This window comes from Oryctolagus cuniculus, chromosome 13 (genome assembly GCF_051225735.1).
Source record: "Oryctolagus cuniculus isolate XC-2025 breed Fujian yellow rabbit chromosome 13, ASM5122573v1, whole genome shotgun sequence".
Taxonomy (NCBI): domain Eukaryota; kingdom Metazoa; phylum Chordata; class Mammalia; order Lagomorpha; family Leporidae; genus Oryctolagus; species Oryctolagus cuniculus.
In genome coordinates this window covers 104,998,997-105,016,895 of record NC_142879.1, presented here as the reverse complement: position 1 = coordinate 105,016,895, position 17,899 = coordinate 104,998,997, and the positions used below count along the sequence as shown (strand labels likewise).

The 17,899-nt window shown below is 38.5% G+C and overlaps 1 protein-coding gene across 4 annotated transcripts in view; it reads right to left on the bottom strand.

Moving 5' to 3' along the window:
- The window catches only part of MASTL (microtubule associated serine/threonine kinase like), a 32,943-nt gene that overhangs the window by 3,797 nt on the left and 11,247 nt on the right, over nt 1-17,899 (bottom strand). For 2 of the 4 annotated variants that reach the window (XM_051820966.3, XM_008268000.5), the window contains exons 3-12: nt 17,640-17,779; nt 17,251-17,339; nt 14,865-14,971; nt 14,403-14,553; nt 12,576-12,748; nt 8,816-9,937; nt 7,565-7,703; nt 3,580-3,594; nt 973-1,086; nt 781-882 (exon numbers count right to left, since the gene is read on the bottom strand). In XM_051820966.3, coding sequence (XP_051676926.3) covers nt 781-882; nt 973-1,086; nt 3,580-3,594; nt 7,565-7,703; nt 8,816-9,937; nt 12,576-12,748; nt 14,403-14,553; nt 14,865-14,971; nt 17,251-17,339; nt 17,640-17,779 — 2,152 coding nt within the window. The remainder of the gene's footprint in view (nt 1-780; nt 883-972; nt 1,087-3,579; nt 3,595-7,564; nt 7,704-8,815; nt 9,938-12,575; nt 12,749-14,402; nt 14,554-14,864; nt 14,972-17,250; nt 17,340-17,639; nt 17,780-17,899) is intronic. The other 2 variants (XM_070056099.2, XM_002717280.6) reach the window with 1 other exon arrangement.

Below are 17,899 nucleotides of genomic sequence, written 5' to 3'. Positions count from 1 at the left end.
TTTTATTTTAAAATAAAACTTCCAATGTACAATATATTATTAAAATATCGCTGCAGCCTGAAAGTTTCACTTTTAGAAACTATTGCAGCTGTGACCATGGCTGAAGGTGCCTTAGACTATTATTCATTTCCTCTATTTTTCTTTTGTTTAAGCTGATTACTTTTGCCCCAATATTCTTCATTCTGATGTAATTCTTTCTCCAACCAGTGGTATAATAAGGCAGGTTGATATCTAGAGTCCTATTAATAATAAAATATTTACTCAGCTTGAGACTAATTACATAAGTCATTGTCTGCTGTACAGTAATGAGCTGGCATAAAAGCCCCTACGAAAACCCTCAAATGGTTCATAATGTACCATGTTTGTCTCCTTTGTCGGACAACCCATAATCCAATACACTCACCAATAAATAATGGTATCAGAAACAAAGGAATAAGAATTACAGAAGGTCTTCCTAAGACAATTTCCTGTATTAGTCGATGGTTAACTTTAATAGGCTTTTAAAAAAACCTGACACTGCTAAGATAAGATTCTTTCAGACACTTCCTTGAGATGAGTAAAATGCAGTGATAAATATTGCAACTTGATTGTAATGAATTTTAATGTAGAACAAAAAGAAATGTATCAGTGCATACCTAGAGATCAGAAATAAAATGAGGCATGTTTTTACCAATCTAGCAGTCAGATTATCTGTGCCATTATACTGGAACCTGTTATGTTAGGTATTTGCACCACCTGCATCAATCAATGGTAACAGATTTTGTGAACACAAAACCTTACCTTTCATTCCAGCTCTCTTTGTATTGTCAATGGTTAACAGTATATCTACTGCACTTTGAGCCTTCTCAGATAACTTCTCTTCACCTTCTGGCCAAGGGATATCTACAAATACAAAAATGCAGAGAAGTTTGCTAATCACTGTTCAAAATTTACAGAGAGGCCGATCTATCTTAACAGGAGAAAAGAAATCACCTCTTTTCAGAATATTCTGGAACACTTGTTGTGGTGTTTCATCATTGAAAGGGGGAATGCCCGTTAGAAATTCAAACAAGCACACTCCAAGTGCCCACCAGTCTACTGCAGGACCTGGAATTTAAGAGGAAATAGCTGAGCTTGCAAGCATTTTCTACAACTATTTGATCAGCTGAGACATTACTGCATGGATATTGGGGCATAATCAAGGCATTCATTGCCTACTTTCTTCTGTGTTTATAAGCTGAAACCCAAAATGCCTTCACAAAGGTATTGTGACAGTTACTTTCCCCTTTTTCAATTTCAGATTATAAGTGTCATAGCTAGGTGGATAAAAGGTAAGTCATCTTCATTTATTAACTAAAAATTCTTATTTAAAATAGGATACTTCTCAATTTTAAATTAGGAAATAATAACACTTGGATGATTCTTCTATATCATTTATTTCACCTAAAGTACAACACGATAGCCTGGCTCTAGGGAAAGCCTTAATTACAGAGTGCTTTAGTGTGACTTCATTTCTTTTAAGAACATAGAGGACACATTAGTTTAGCAAAGAATATTCACTTAAGCAGTGGCTTAAAAGATATTTAGGAGGTAAGTTTTAGAATAAGTAAAAGTGATTCCTAAACAACATCTTTACTGGAAATAATGTTTCTGTTCAAAGATGTTTTTAATGATTCTTTTAAATACAAACTTAGGCCAATTTAGAGTTTTTGTTCAGTTCTGTCTATAAATAAAGTGTTTTCTAAGCAAAGGTTAAGTTTAGTTTTTGGGCTGGAGTTGAGGCATAGGAGGTTAAGCCACTGCCTGTGAGGCTAGCATCCCTTATGGGCGCTGGTTTGAGTGCCAGCTGCTCCACTTCCCATCCAGCTCCCTGCTAATGGGAAAGCAGTGGAAGACAGTTCAAGTGCTTGGGACCCTGCACCTCTGTGAGACCCAGATGAAGTTTTTGGCTCTTGGATTCAGCCTGACCCAGTCCTGGCTGATGCAGCTATTTGGAGAGTGAACCAGCAGATGGAAGATCTCTCTCTCTCTGCCTCTCCTTCTGTGTAACTCTGACTTTCAAATAAATAAATAAACCTTAAAAAAAAACCAAATAACTCTTTAAAGAAAATTTCAGAGCTGCTTAGTTTAATTCCTGGCTGCTCTGCTTCTGATCCAGCTCCCTAGTAACATGCTTGGAAAAGCAATGGAAAATGGCCCAAGTGCTTACACCCTTGCCGCCCACGAGGGAGACCAGGATGGAATTCATGGCTCCTGGCTTTGGCCTGGTCCAACCCTGGTTGTTGCAGCCATTTGAGGACTGAACCAGTAGATGAAGATCTCTCTTTCTCTGTGTTGTTCTCCTTTCCATCATTCTGCCTTTCAAATAAACAAAATAAATATTTTAAAAAGAAGACAATTTCATGAAATTTATGATTGTGGTTAAGCACAATCAAAGTAGAAGAGGTGGGCATATGGTGTAGCTGTTAAATTGCTGGCTGGGATGCTCACATCCTATATTTGAGTACCTAGGTTTGAGTCCTAGCTCTGCTCTCTATTCTGGCTTTCTGTTCAAGTGCACCCTGGGAGGCAGCAGGTGATGGTTCAAGTAGTTGTAGCTCCATCACCCAAATGGAAGACCTGGAATGAATTCCTGGCTCTCTGGCATTTGAGAAAGTGAACCACCAGATGGGGGCTCTCGCTTTCCTTGTCCAAAAAAAAAAAAAGTCCTCATTCAATGTGTGCTAAAAAAAAAAAAAAAAAAAAAAAAAGCAGTAAAGCATTGTGGAATCTGCTATTAGGGAAAATAATTGCATGCACTTAAAGCACATAAGCCCACATAATCCTGTCTTCCACTGAAGGAAAACAAGATGCAAATAGCCCCTTTTATTTCTATGGCAATGACTATAAAAACATCCAGACCACCTCAGTTAGTAGAACTTCTCAGCACTGCCAGAGAATTATTCCCATGGATTAGATAATAAAACCAAATAAAGAAAAGTAGGCAGAAACCAGAAAAAAATTTATTTATTCTACTTAGGTTAGAAATCAGGACCCTCTTCCCAGCTCAGCCAAAAAGTATTCATGTTAAAATGTGTATGATTTCTCCACAGGTATGTCACATATACCCATATACTTCAGTCAAAGTCTAATGAGATCACATGCCATGATAAGTAAGAGCAATTATGCAGCATTAGCCAGTGAAAATATTTTACTGGCTTTCTAATTCAGCAACATACTCCTGCAATTTGTAGGGATACACTGACATTGTTCTACCTCTCTATGACATTAAAGATTCAGGCAGATCAAGCTCTTTTATAGATGCTCATTTAAACACACATCTTTATCAAGGCTGTGTCCTCTGTTGTAATAAAAAATGCTGTGCCTTCACTCTTTGCATTTTTAAAAAGTTATTTTAAAATGCCACACGCCTGCATTTCTTTTTTACAGAGAAGAATCACTTCTCTAAATGCCTTCCTGTTCGGAATACAGAAGAAGGCTCCTTTTTGTATTTCCTAAGTGAGCCGAGAGAAAATTTTTTCTGCAATGTGATCTAGTTATGCTTTGACTATACAGTTTAATGTGCTTTGCCATATTAACCTTATAGAGAGGTTTACTTACCTGAAGTCAGAAACCCTGCATTGTAAGAAAACAGTAGTTAGGTACATCACGTTAAAAAGGTCAGTTCATCCCCTCATTGTTCACTGAACTAGGCACTAGGTATCATGCCTATATTATATTTATCTATCTATCTATAGAGAGATAAATATCATTAAGAAAACATTTCTGTCCAGGGATAAAACTGCCTCTTCTGGGAGAAACAACATGGATCATCTTAATACAGTGTTAAAAGAACTGAACAAAATACACAAGATGTTCATGGGAAGCTCAGGATGAGGTAGATAAATCAGTGTGGCTGAGGGCAAAACCATGGAGAACATCAGGAGGTCGGAGGTGAGCCTCAGCATCTGTTTTAGCTGAGGTCGTTCTAAAACATTTGGCAAGCGCCTATAAAAGCTTTAAATCTGAAGCCTATTTTCATACCGTTTTCTAAGTTAGTGATGTTGCAAGTTACAATAGGAAACTGGCTTGAAACACTGTGACTTGAGCAAGGGGGGAATATTAAACATTTCCAGGTTATTAGCAACTGTTACTGACAGCTTTCAAGGAATACTACAGTGCAATGTAGAAGACAGAAAATTCACACTCTGCTCTTCGGAAATTTTTCTTAAAGTTTTTTTTTAATGGAGACAAATCTAACAGCTAATTAAACAGGGGCAGAATAACCTAAGTTTTTGTTTGTTTGTTTGTTTTTTGACAGGCAGAGTTAGACAGTGAGAGAGAGAGACAGAGAGAAAGGTCTTCCTTTACCATTGGTTCACCCCCCAAATGGCTGCTACGGCCGGTGCGCTGCGCCGATTCAAAGCCAGGAGCCAGGTGCTTCCTCCTGGTCTCCCATGTGGGTGCAGGGCCCAAGCACTTGGGCCATCCTCCACTGCCTTCCCGGGCCACAGCAGAGAGCTGGACTGGAAGAGGAGCAGCCAGGACAGAATCCAGCGTCCCAACTGGGACTAGAACCCAGGGTGCTGGTGCTGCAGGCAGAGGATTAGCCTAGTGAGCCATGGCGCCGGCCAGAATAACCTAAGTTTTAAACAGTTTCTCCTCGATATTTGATCAAAGGGTGCTTTGTGGAAGAGGTGATATCTGAACTGCTGATGATACGGGAAGAGACTTGCCTTGAAGATGACTGGAGAGTGGCTTTTCTCAACTGTAGCAAAATCTGAGGGTGTTTCAAAAAGGTTAGGGGGTAGGCATTTGGCACAGCAGTTAAGACTCTGCTTGGGCTACCCACAACCAGAGTGCCTGGGTTGGAGGCTCTGCTCTGCCTGACTCCAGCTTCCTGCATATGCAGACCCTGGAAGGTAACAGATGACAGCTCAAGTACTTGGATCCCTGCCACCCACCAGGGAGACCTGAGTTGAGTCTGGGGCCCTTGGCTTCAGCCTGGCCCAGTACTGGGTGTTGCTGGCATATGGGGAATAAATCAACAGATGGAAGATCTCTCTGCAATTAAAATAGAATGAAAACAAAAATACATTCATGGAAATTTTGTATATCTTAGAGGATTCCATTTTCCAAGAAATTTTTGAAGCCCCTTTATACACATGTAAAATAAAGATCTGAAAATTAAATGTGCTTTATTTAAGAAATGCAATGGGAACACAAGGCCTATAAGGAGAACCAATGACAGCTGACGCTAGTAGGAGAACTTAGGTTGTCCAATGTCTGCATCGGGAGTTTGGATTTTATTTAGTAGCTCAGAGGCAGCCACCAGTGTTTTTGAGGAAGGGAGTAGAATGAACTATATTATGGTTCTGGCCATGATGACAAACATTAAAGCGAAGTTGAGGAGACCAGATGGAAGGCCATTAATATATGAGGGCACCTCAAAAACTCCGCAGAAAAATGGAATTAAAAGATGTTCGTCTTGGTGTGAAAAAATTGACCCTGAATAGTTTTTTTTTTTTTCATTATATACATTTCCCATGAACTTATGGAAGACCCTTCACATTATGAAAAAGCTATCATGGTTTTAAAAAGAAATTTTTGCAACAAAATGAACATCTTTTAATTCCACTTTTCCAAGAACTTTTTTTTTTTTTAAGATTTATTTATTTATTTGAAAGTCAGAGTTACACAGAGAGAGGAGAGGCAGAGAGAGGTCTTCCATCTGCTGGTTTACTCCCCAAATGGCCACAACAGCCAGAGCTGTGCCGATCCTAAGCCAGGAGCTTCTTCTGGGTCTTTCATGTGGGTGCATGTTCTACCGCTTTCCCAGGCCATAGCAGAGAGCTGGATTGGAAGTGGAGTAGCTTGGACTTGAACTGGTAACCATATGGGATGCCAGCACTGCAGGCAGTGGCTTTACCCACTACACCACAGCACTGGCCCCTCCAAGAACTTTTTGAAGCTCCCTTGTAATGAAAGAGAAAGATGAACTTTGTATGTAGTTTAGTGGCAGAGATGAAAAGGAAAGGAGAAATGCTGTAAGATCTATTTATTTGTATTTAAATATCTGAGTGTGGGGATAATGACGGTGTCATCACAAAGATGGGGAAATGGATATAGGGAGCAGAGTAGCAGTAGAGGAAGAGCGAGTGGATACCAAGTGCAGTTTTGGCGTGCAACATTTCAAAGACTAGCATGATACTCAGTTGGGCCATATCTGCTGCTTCGAGAAAGGCAGGAGTAGAAACAGTGATCTGGGGATCATCAACATGGAGGTGACCACTGAAGTCACAGGAATGAGATGACCAGGAATACATGCAAGAACAAAAGGGCGGAGGACAGAATCTCGAACTGTTAAGTTGGCCCTCTGTATCTGTGGGCTCTACATCCACGGTTGGTCACAGGTGGAAATATTCGAGAACATTTTTCTTCTCTCTTTCATGAGTAGACTTTTGAGGGGAATCACTATTTCCTAAACAAGACAGAATAATTATTTATACAGCAGTGCCAGCATGCCATATGGTTGCTGGTTCAAGTCCTGGCTGCTCCACTTCTGATCCAGCTCTCTGCTATGGCCTGGGAAAGCAGCAGAAGATGGCTCAAGTCCTCCCATATGGGAGACCTGGAAGAAGCTCCTGGCTATTGGCTTCAGACTGGCCCAGCTCTGGCCACTGTGGCCACCTGAGAAGTGAACCAGCAGATGGAAGACCTCTTTCTATCTCTATCTCTGCCTCAGCTTCTCTGTAACTCTGCTTTCAAATAAATAAGTCTTTAAGAAAAAAAAAAAAAAGTTGTCAGCAGTGTGACAAGTTGCAAGGAGAGCCACCACGATATGAAAAGGGAAAACTGGAATGATGCACCTGCAGGTCCAGAACACCAAAGAGTGCTCTGAAACCACAAGCTGGAAGGGGCATGGGGGGACCCCGATCCAGGCTTCAGAGGGAGCCTGGCCCTGTGGGCACTTTGATTCCTGACTTGGAGCATCCAGAAGTGTGAGACATTCGGTTTTGATGTTTTGTGCCACCTAGTTTATGTCTCTGTTATGGCATCCTGAGGAAACAAAGTTCACCTCAGAACGTAGGAAGGCAAAATTCCTCAGAGATTGGAAAGAAAAGACAGGTGAGAAACAGCACCTTATATGTAACTATCCTCTATTTTCAAGGATGGTTGCTTTCTGATTTGACCCTTCTGGTGAGGACCTACGTGAGAGTAAGTTCTTTATAGGCATAGCATTGTGGTCCTGAGCCCCAACTAGAATAGACCTGAAGAACCGAGAACATAGACAAGACACTGAGTAGAAGTCAGGGCTTCTCGGAATCACTGAGACTGAACCAAAGACGAAACCATCGAAGGCAGAGGGCATGTGGCTAGGTAGCCTTCAGTGTTCATTCTTTTACATTCAGATACATGAGCTAGCCATGATCATTTCTTTCTTTTTCTATAATAAAAGCCATATGTTTGACAAATGAGTATGGCATAAGTTCATTTTCCTTTACTTTAGGTAATCTAAGTACCAAAGAAACACAAAACAATTTCACCTTAAAAGATAACATAGTGGTAGGTAACATTTCAAAAACTTAAGACCTGCATGCCTTACCGTGGGCTGTGCCTAATAACAGCTCAGGTGCGAGGTAGTCTGGGGTTCCTAGAATGCGCCCGTCATCCATGGGGGCTGCCCCTCTTCTCACACTCTTTGGTGTTCGATATGGAGTTTCTGACTTGATCTGATTTGGGGTCTGCCAATTCAAAAAGAGTTTAAGAGAAAACAAATTATCTTAACCTCCTCTTGTACTAAATGGACAGTTTAAAAAAATAATTTGTGGTTTCACTACCTTGAGAGACCTGCAGGGACAGGCACCATTACCCCTAAACACAGTTGGAAAAACAAAGTCTCTGAGGTTAAGGGACTTCTAAGTCCCTTCATTTAAATTCAGGGTTTATAGTTTTTATATTACATCTCTCCATAGGAAGAAATGAAAGAAACTATGGGTTTATAGAAATCTAAGTATAGAAAATAGAAACAAACAAGATTTGAAATATATGTTTTTCAACTTTTTTCTATAAAAGGACAACTAAATATCCTTGGCAGGCAGTAAGGTAGAATGGACTTAAATGTTGTACCTCATACAAAAGTACTTCAAAAAGTTCACTGAAAATGTAATTAAAACATATTTATTTTGGTATAAAAAATCTTATAATCTATGCATAATTTTTTTCATAATATGTATTTTCTATGAACTCTCTTTTAAGACTTACTTATTTACTTGAAAGGCAAAGTTACAGAGACAGAGATCTTTTGTCTTCTGATTCACTGCTATGGTCTCAATGGCCAGGACTGGGCAAGGCTGGGGGTGGGCCAGGCCAAAGCCAGGAACCAGGAACTCCATCCAAGTCTCCCATGTGGGTAGCAGGGGCCCAATTACTTGTACCAGCTTCTGCTGCTTTCCCAGGCACATAAGCAAGGTGCTGAATCAGAAGTGGAGCAGTTGGGACTCAGATCGGTGCAGAAATGGGATGCTGGTGTTACAGGCAGCAGCTTAACCTGCTGTGCCCATGACGCTGGCCCCAGTATGAACTTTTTGAAGTACTCTTAGAGCTCTACTGGGATCAAGTGCAAATATGTGATCATATTTTTTAAAGAAAAGTGTATAGAGCTATATAGATTATTATGTAGTTAATAACAACATTATTACCACTAGCTTTACTTTTCTACACGAAAAGTTCTAACAATCCATAGATTCTTAACAAGGAGAACTATATAACTAATGTCACATAGTCTAGTTGAGAGGCAAATGTTTATCTTAAAAGTTTAGCTTGCAAAAATACAGAGTACAAAGTTACACCCTACCTGGTATGGTATATAGGATCTTCCTTTTTGTGTAGGGGTTATAGCCATGGGATATGAACCACTATACGCACATGAAATATCCATTGTGTCTAAAGAAGTAATGCTCATTTTGGATGGTTCTGAGTTGTTAGACGTGTTAATATGACTGTTGAAACTTCGGAAAGCTACAGCATTCCTTTTAGACAGGGTTACTGTTTTCAACACCTCGGAAGAAGGAGCTAGCATTTTTTGGTTACCATCCTGGACAGTCATGTCCTCATCACCTTTTGGCAAAGTATTCTCTTGGCAGTTTGGTGATACAGTAAGTAGATCTTCAATATTTGACTCTTCAAAAGAGGATTCTTTGATGCTTTTATCTGGATCTAAGCACTGCCTTTCCAATGAATTTTCCATTACAGAAATTCCAGGAAAAGATGAATCAGAATCCATACAAATACTTTTGGAAGTTTTATCATCATCTAAGCACAGACAATTAGAGCTTCCATAGTCCTTCTTGTTATTCTTTTCACAATCTTCATCCAGTTCACACATCAGATTTTTTGCTATTATCGGTATGGGTAATCTTTCCGGTGTTTGTTGTTTATCAATGTAAGAATTGGCAATGTTCTCCTTATTGGCACAATCATTTTGCCAATTTCTATATGCCGACAGTTTAAGGTTCTGGACTTCAGCTGTTAAGCCTGTTCTTTGATTTGTACAATAATCTATCATTTCACTACTGTGCTTATACTCTACACAATTTTTTTTATTCTGTATAATTTCCTGACAAGGACTGGAGTCAACCAACTCAAAATTCCTTTTTAAACTTCTTTTCCCAAGGTGCTCTTCAGAGAGACCACCGGAATCCACAGCCCACTGATCTGACTGATGGAAATCAGACTGCCTTGTGTCAGAGGCCATATCTATATTACAGACATCCAGTTCTCTTGTTTCCCAAGAAACATCCTCGGAGATGCCTTTTTTGGCAAGGTTTCCACAAGAACTTTCAGCAGCAGGAATGGTACTGCTGTTATGAATAGGAGAAAGCGCTAACTCAAGATCAATAGCACTTGTAGATTTTGTGCATAACTTTTCAGCAGTGTTCCAATTCATGACTGTAGAGCCCAATACTTCGTCACTTTCCTAAAAAGGGAAAACATACTTTTTTTAGTTATATAAAATTGATATTCTTTGACATTTAAAAAAAACTTTTTAAAAGATTTATTGAAAGGCAGAGTTACAGCAAGGGTGAGAGAAGGAGAAAGAGAGACAGATCTTTCATCTACTGGCTCATTCCCCAAATAGCCACAAAGATAGTGGGTAGGCCAGGTTCAAGCCAGGAGCCTGGAACTCCATCTGGGTCTCCCACATGGGTGTAGGGGCCCAAGTAGTAGGAAGCTGGATTGGAAGCAGAGCAACCAGGACTTAAACCAGTGCTCATATGGGATGCCAGAGCTGCAGGCAGTGGCTTAACACCCTGCTCCACAATGACGGCCACTTTTTTGACATTTTAACTTTTGTCCACTTGGGTGGAATAAATGGCTCCTTAAACTACTATGCTATCTATTCCCACTTTAAAATGGAACAAGAGAACAATGATAACATAATCAGAAAGAAATATAAATACTTGTAATGTAAACTTATACATAATATTTTGAGTGAAATACTGGTCTAAAATTTAAATCTATTACCCTGTAATACTTATTTTGTTAATATATTACATGTTACTTAAATAGGACAAAACAGGCAATATAAGCAAAATATAAAGCAAAGTTTGCTGAGGCACGATATAAATAGGACTCACTAAATCAAGACCCTCTTGACCTGACAAGTGTCCATCTCTGGCACTAAACAAAATCTTGAACAAAGAAGTGGCCAGACCAGAACCACAAAAGATCACCTACTGCCCTGTTAGACACTTCCCCAACCTGCATGCATGCCCACAGTAGCCCCAATGCAACCGGACAAGTGATCTTCGTGGGGTGGTGGGAGTGAACAACAGTGCTATTTTGAGTGTGTTGTATGCAGAAAACCCCAGCAGGCAGTACAGAACACCCAGTGCCAACCAAAGTCGCATGTGCCGAGTGGAATGAGCCAGAACTCCCATCTAGGAACAGACTGAAGTGCCATGTGCTGTGGGGAAACTACCACACCTGGGTAAAAACCCCTGCCGGCCCGCGCCGCGGCTCACTAGGCTAATCCTCCGCCTAGCGGCGCCGGCACACCGGGTTCTAGTCCCGGTTGGGGCGCCGGATTCTGTCCCGGTTGCCCCTCTTCCAGGCCAGCTCTCTGCTGTGGCCCGGGAGTGCAGTGGAGGATGGCCCAGGTGCTTGGGCCCTGCACCCCATGGGAGACCAGGAAAAGCACCTGGCTCCTGGCTCCTGCCATCGGATCAGCGCGGTGCACCGGCCGCAGCGTGCCGGCCGCAGCGGCCATTGGAGGGTGAACCAACGGCAAAGGAAGACCTTTCTCTCTGTCTCTCTCTCTCACTGTCCACTCTGCCTGTCAAAAAAAAAAAAAAAAAAAAAAAAAAACCCTGCCAAGCTCCTCTCATTGAGCTGTTCCACAGTGCTGTCCCCCTTATGCTTAAGCATAGACCCTCCACTAAAACTTATGTGGGCTGCACAGAGGTCTCATTTCTTTTTGCAAATGAGCCAAAGAACTTGGACTCAATAACTAGGCTACATTCTATAAAGCTGCTTTGCAATGGGGGTATGGAAAATTCTATTTTGAAGAGCAAAATGCAGTTTGATGCAAAATGCAAATGCAGAGCTTGAAGTCTGGTCAATACAAAATTACGGGCTAAAAATCCTGTTAATATAAATTGTATCACTTCACATAAGTTCATCTTTCTTGAATTTTTCAAAGACTGTCGATCGCTTGAAATAGTATGTAATATGTTTTTGAATAAAAATGGAATGAGAATAAGAATTATTCTTATAATGGAATGAATAAGAATTGGATAAGGTAGAATGGTACTAGGAATGGAAATCTGTTGATAAATCCTATACTACAGTCTGTAAGGAGAGTCAAAAAAATACCAAGAAATCCTGTCTTCACCAAAATGAATTTGATCTTGGTCATATCATACCATATAAAACAATAATGATGAAAATCATATTACTGAGAATAAGAAACAAAAATAATCCAAATTATTTTATCAAAAGCAAGCTTAATTCTAAACAAAACTTGTTTTTACCAGCATTCTATGAAGGAGATTTTATTATTATTTTCACTTTCAGTCCCTATCACCTTTAACGCCAAATATAGAATATACAAATAAATTTAAATAATTTAAATCTATTAATTTGGTAAGCAATCTCCTCAGAATAGACAACTTTTTAAGGGCTAAATCACATGACCTTTGTAGTGTTGCTTCTTAAGTGTTATTTTTCTATTAAATGAGAAGCTGGTGGAAAACAGTATAGAGGAAGGTAATACAAGTTTTAAAATGACACATAGGAAAACAAGCTAAGTTCTGTATCACTTTAGGGAGTTTAAAAAGAAAACCCACCTAGATGCCTAGAAGCTGGACAATCACTGTCCATTTAATGCAAGAACCTCATTGTATACCAAGCAAGAACAAGTTCCCAACTGAATAAGAAGTGAACCATTTCAGACAAATTTGACAGAATGTAGAAGCAAATGAAGAACTCTGGATAATACTTTGACAGTCATTCATGGAACAATTTCCTATGGAATATATTTGAAAAATTATAGTGTCTCCAGCATTCACTGGACATACCTAATTGGTTTGGGGTAAGAGACATTTCCCTCTTACCTGACAATCTTTTTCCCATTTGGGACTGCTGTGGCATTCTGATTCCACACTGGACACGAAAGTGTGAGACTGACTACTGGCACTGGATGTAGCCAGCCTTTTCCTAGACTGGAGCAGATTACAAGTTAGACACTTCACAGGCATTCCTGGGTTGGAGGCAAGTGTTTCAAGATCTGCAGAGAAAAAAAATTGTTGAAGATTATGTTACTGCTTTCTTAGTTCACTAAACCTGAATCTTTCCAGATAATTAGGCAATGGTATTAGGTATTGCATATCAAAACTACTTCTTTGTAAACACTACCCAGGCCACAAGATGGCTACAGGTGTTTCCAGCAAGTTTCCCATTATGTTTGGATATGTAAACAGTCACCAATGTAAGCACTTCTCTCAAAGTTAGAACAAAACAAAGCCCCCTTAAACACTGCTAAAGTAAAATTCAGGACAAGAGAATTAATTCATAATTAGGAAGATATCAATTTTGAGTATATATGATCCAATTTGAAACTATACTTGATCAATGTTGATTTATTGATAACATTATTGATGTAACATAAGGAAAGAATATGACTGAATTTACTAAATTCCAGTTGTATTTAATTAAAACTAAGGCTTTATTATAATAGTGAAGTTTATATGCTTACAAATGTGAATTATACATATTTGTAAAGGATTTCCTTAATACTACTGTATATAGCAATAAGCAATGGTTAATTGGCAAACAGTGAGCCAATACAATAAGACAGCACCATTTACATGATACCTACTTCATGTAAGTAGGTAAGTGAATAAAATAGTGCTAAAAATGGTTGCCCCTCAGCTCATGAGACCCAATATGACAACTGTGTCAAGAACATAATATAGGGATAGAAAGATTCCATATATATTCTCCTTCCCAAAAAGAGAAATGCAAGAGAGATGGAATTATTTTACGTGAAGAATAATGCTAGAAAGAACATCTGTATACTTAATATTTTAACAGTCATCTGTTTATCTTGGCTATATATTTTTGGTCAGCCACATACATCTGACAGAAGAAGTAAGACATATCAAATTTAGAAGAAAGGCTCAGTGGAAAGGGAATTATATTTGCACTCAGGACTTAGCCTACCCATCTATCCGTGAGTAATTAAATATTTTTACATACTTTCATTTGTAAAAAGGAGATGATACTTTATATTTCCTAGATCTGTTCAGATTTGTTGAGGATCAAAATGAAAATGAGGTCACATCTATGAAAACAACTAATATTGGTCATCCTTCAAAGCATTATTCACATTCCTAAGATAAAGACCAAGAGAACTAGATTGTCCACTGTCACTAAATTATTAAGGTAAAGTCACATGCTATATTAATTAAGTTGTTCTATTGTCTTCCTCATTATTTGGCAATTGACATTTATTGTATGTAAAAAATATCATGACTTCAAGTTTTTTAATTTAAGCTGTGTAAAATATTTTGGAGATAACTTTTAAAGACACATATACTGCAGGTACTACATTTTCTCCAGATGATACGAGATTTCCAGACTTTGTACAATGAAATTTATCCAATGATTATTCCATATTATAAGTAACTGAAGGATATCTAATATGCTAGACATTTTATTCTGTTAGGGATCTGCCACAGTCAGTCAGAAATGGCATTTACATAATGAAATAGAGAAATGCCACAGACTGATAAAATATTTACAGTTTTAAAATTACTGGTTATTAGATTTTTAAAAAAATTCAAAATATTTTGTTCTTCCAAAGACATAATGGATCTTTCCTTTTATAGAAACCATCTTTGCTTTTATACTCAACAAGCTATCTTTCCTTTTATACTCACATGATTTTAGTAGCTTGCTAGGATAAGGAGCTGTATCCTTTTGGTCTGTGGACATAGGACAGACTGATCCCTGAGAAAGCTGTGATGTTTCAGATAGATGGGTTGAAAGGATATCTGCAGAGTCTTGGTTTTTTTCTGCAACTGGTGTGCACTATTGAATGGAGAAAAATAAAAACAAATGCTGAAAGATTTACCTTCACAAAAGACCTAAGAATATAGACTGTTATACCACCTAAGCAGACAAACAATCAAAGTGACTGCTCATACTTGATATTTGGGGGCTGGTGTTGTAGTGGAGCCAGGGTAAACCACCACTTGTGACGCTGGCAGCCCATATCAGAGCATCATCTGCCATGATTTTAATAACTTTGTTTTTTAAAGGGGAAGGCTATATTTTAAATAGTTACCATAAAATGCTAGTTTATGAGAGTTTTTTTTTTTTTTTTTTTAGCAAATACTTACAAATCCCAAAGAGCTGATGAGAGATAACACTTGTCCTGGGGTTCTTGAATAATCTTGCCTAGGTTTCGCCATTGAAGGTGTTGTAAGGATATCCATCATATTGATATCTACGCATTCAAAGAACAACATATATACTTCTCTAAAATCTGTAATTGTCATTGACTCAGACAATAATCATGTACTGTGAACTTTGCCCATCACCTACAAAAACTGGCTTGTATAGGAAAAATACACCACAGAGAAAGCATATGCAATTCATCAATGTATTAAAATAATTTAAACATTTGGTGGAACACCATCTTGCTCTGGAATGAAGAGAACATAGAGAAATGATACCAAATCCTACCAGCTTTTCAAGAAGTACTTGGTTACTAAAAAAATGAGTTTTATTTTTTGGTAAAGCAAATATTGCAAAAGAAGACAGTAAGGAATTAACTCAAATTATGGGCTTTTCATGTTAATTATTATGTTTAAGCCTAGGTCAAGACTTATTTTAACAGATTATTAGCATGTTTCAGTGTATATTTTAAAGTAATTCAACAGTGACACATATATTGTACTATTCTTAGATATCAAAAATGATAACAAAAATCTAATATTCTGTATGTGGCATAGGAATTTAAAAAGCATACTGAAAGATTAAATGTATTGGATTTTATTTCTTGATCACAATGATAAAGCAACAAGAACAGGTCATAATAATCTCAAAAATATTTTACAAATAAAACTTAAAATAAATTTAAATTTACCAACAGTATCCTAATACAAATATTTCTTCATTTGTGATATTACAATAGAGTCAGATTTGTTTCACAATTCATAAATGTTTAGATTTTAGGAAGCTAATTTAAAAAGAATTTATGATAAATTAATGAACATACTTAGTGGCATCTCATATCATTTGTATTCAACTATTAGTATTTTTGCAGTGAAATACATGAGATTAATTAAGACTCCAAAAGCTCCCACATTAGCTCACTAAACTTAGAGAAAACTTTTAGCTATTTACAAGTGTTTAAACCTTGTACCCCAAATAAAGAATGGCAAACTTACATGTATATTCCAATAATTATAACTTAAAATCTCAATGGTAGGTTACTGTTTATCTCTCTTTTTAAATAAAGACTTCAATAAACTCCTAAACCAACACTTTCATATATCCATGTTTCTATGAACTTTTAAATTTTATTTTATTTATTTGAAAGAGAGAGAGGTAGAGACAGAGAGGACTTCCAACTGCTGTTTCACTCCCCAGATGGCCACATTGGGCCGGGTCAGGCCGAAGCCAGGAGCTTCTTCCAGGTCACCCACGTGGGTGCAGGGGCCCAAGGACTTGGGCCATCTTCTACTGCTTTCCTAGGCCACAGCAGAGAGCTGGATTGGAAGAGGAGCAACTCAGACTAGAACCAGCGCCCATATGGGATGCCGGCACCACAGGCAGAGGATTAACCTAACGCATCATGGTGCTGGCCCCTATGATGAACTTTTAAAAGTAACTATTAGAGGGTCTGGTGCTATGGCGCAGCAGGTTAATGCCTTGGCCTTAAGCACCGGCATCCCATATGGGCACGGGTTCTAGTCCCAGGAGACCCAGCTGCTCCTCTTCCAATCCAGCTCTCTGCTATGGCCTAGGAAAGCAGTAAAAGAAGGCCCAAGTCCTTGGACCCCTGCATCCATGTGGGGGACCTGGAAGAAGCTCCTTGCTCCTAGCTTCAGATCCCACAGCTCTGGCCGTTGTAGCAAGTTGGGGAGTGAACCATTGGATGGAGGACCTGTCTCTCTGCTCCTCCTCTCTCTGTGTAACTCTTTCAAATAAATAATCTTTTTTTTTTTTTTTTTTAAAGTAACTATTAGTTCCTCCCTATTAGAAATAATGCTGCGGGGCTGGCACTGTGGAGTAGTGGGTTAAGTCTCTGCCTGTGGTGCTGACATCCCATCTGGGCACCAGTTTGTGTCCCTGCTGGTCCTCTTCTGATCTAGCTCTCTGCAATAGCCTGGGAAAGCAGTGGAAGATGGCCCAAATATTTGGGTCCCTGCACCCACATGGAAGACCCAGAAGAAACTCCTGGCTCCTGGCTTTAGTCTGGCCCAACCCTGGCCATTGCAGCCATTTGGGGAGTGAACCAGTGAACGGAAGATCTTGTTCTCTCTGTATCTCTGACTTTCAAATAAAAATAATTAAATCTTTAGAAAAGAATTCACGAATAATCAATCCCATTTTTCATTTTCAATGGAAGAAAAACTATGATACCTTTCTAACATATTTTAGAATAAATAACTATCATATTTTATTTACTAAAAACCAACAAAACAATGTTAGATAATAAAATTCTGTCTCTAAAATGTGCTGGACTTTTGAAAGGCACTTACCTGCAATTTTTCTTACCTCTATTCAAAGTAACTTTGGAAAGGCCAAAATCTGTCAGTTTAATATGACCCTCATTAGAAATAAGCATATTGTCTGGTTTCAGATCCCTGCATGTAAAAGGCAAAGAGTAAGTCATTTATAAAGTGCTAGTTTTGCTAGACTATTGTGGCAAGAGAGATGGAAGAAGACAGACAGACAGACACACAGACTCAAAAGAGGCAAACTCTTATTTAACTCCTGTAAAATAAAAGAACTCATTAGTGACTTTGAAAACTGCAGAAAATAACCATGAAAATAAAACATCTTTGGAAACATAGGCAAGTGTTTCCAACAGACATTTGAGAGTAAATATGTAATTCAAATGATTATATTTTTAAGCAACAGTTTGGAGAGCAGTCGTTCTTTACCTGTGGATGATTCCATGTCTATGAAGGTAGTCTAGAGCCAGTGCTACTTCAGAAATGTACTTCACAGCCATTTCTTCATCAAAATAACCATAGATGTGTAGAAGGGACTTAACGTCTCCACCAATAAGATATTCCATTACCTAGTGAAAGGAATTTAAGGTTGTGACAACAAGATTGTAATATTTGGGTATTGCAGATATATATTTTAATGGTTCTATAGCAATACATATTTTTGTCACTATCGCTCATTATATATGAAT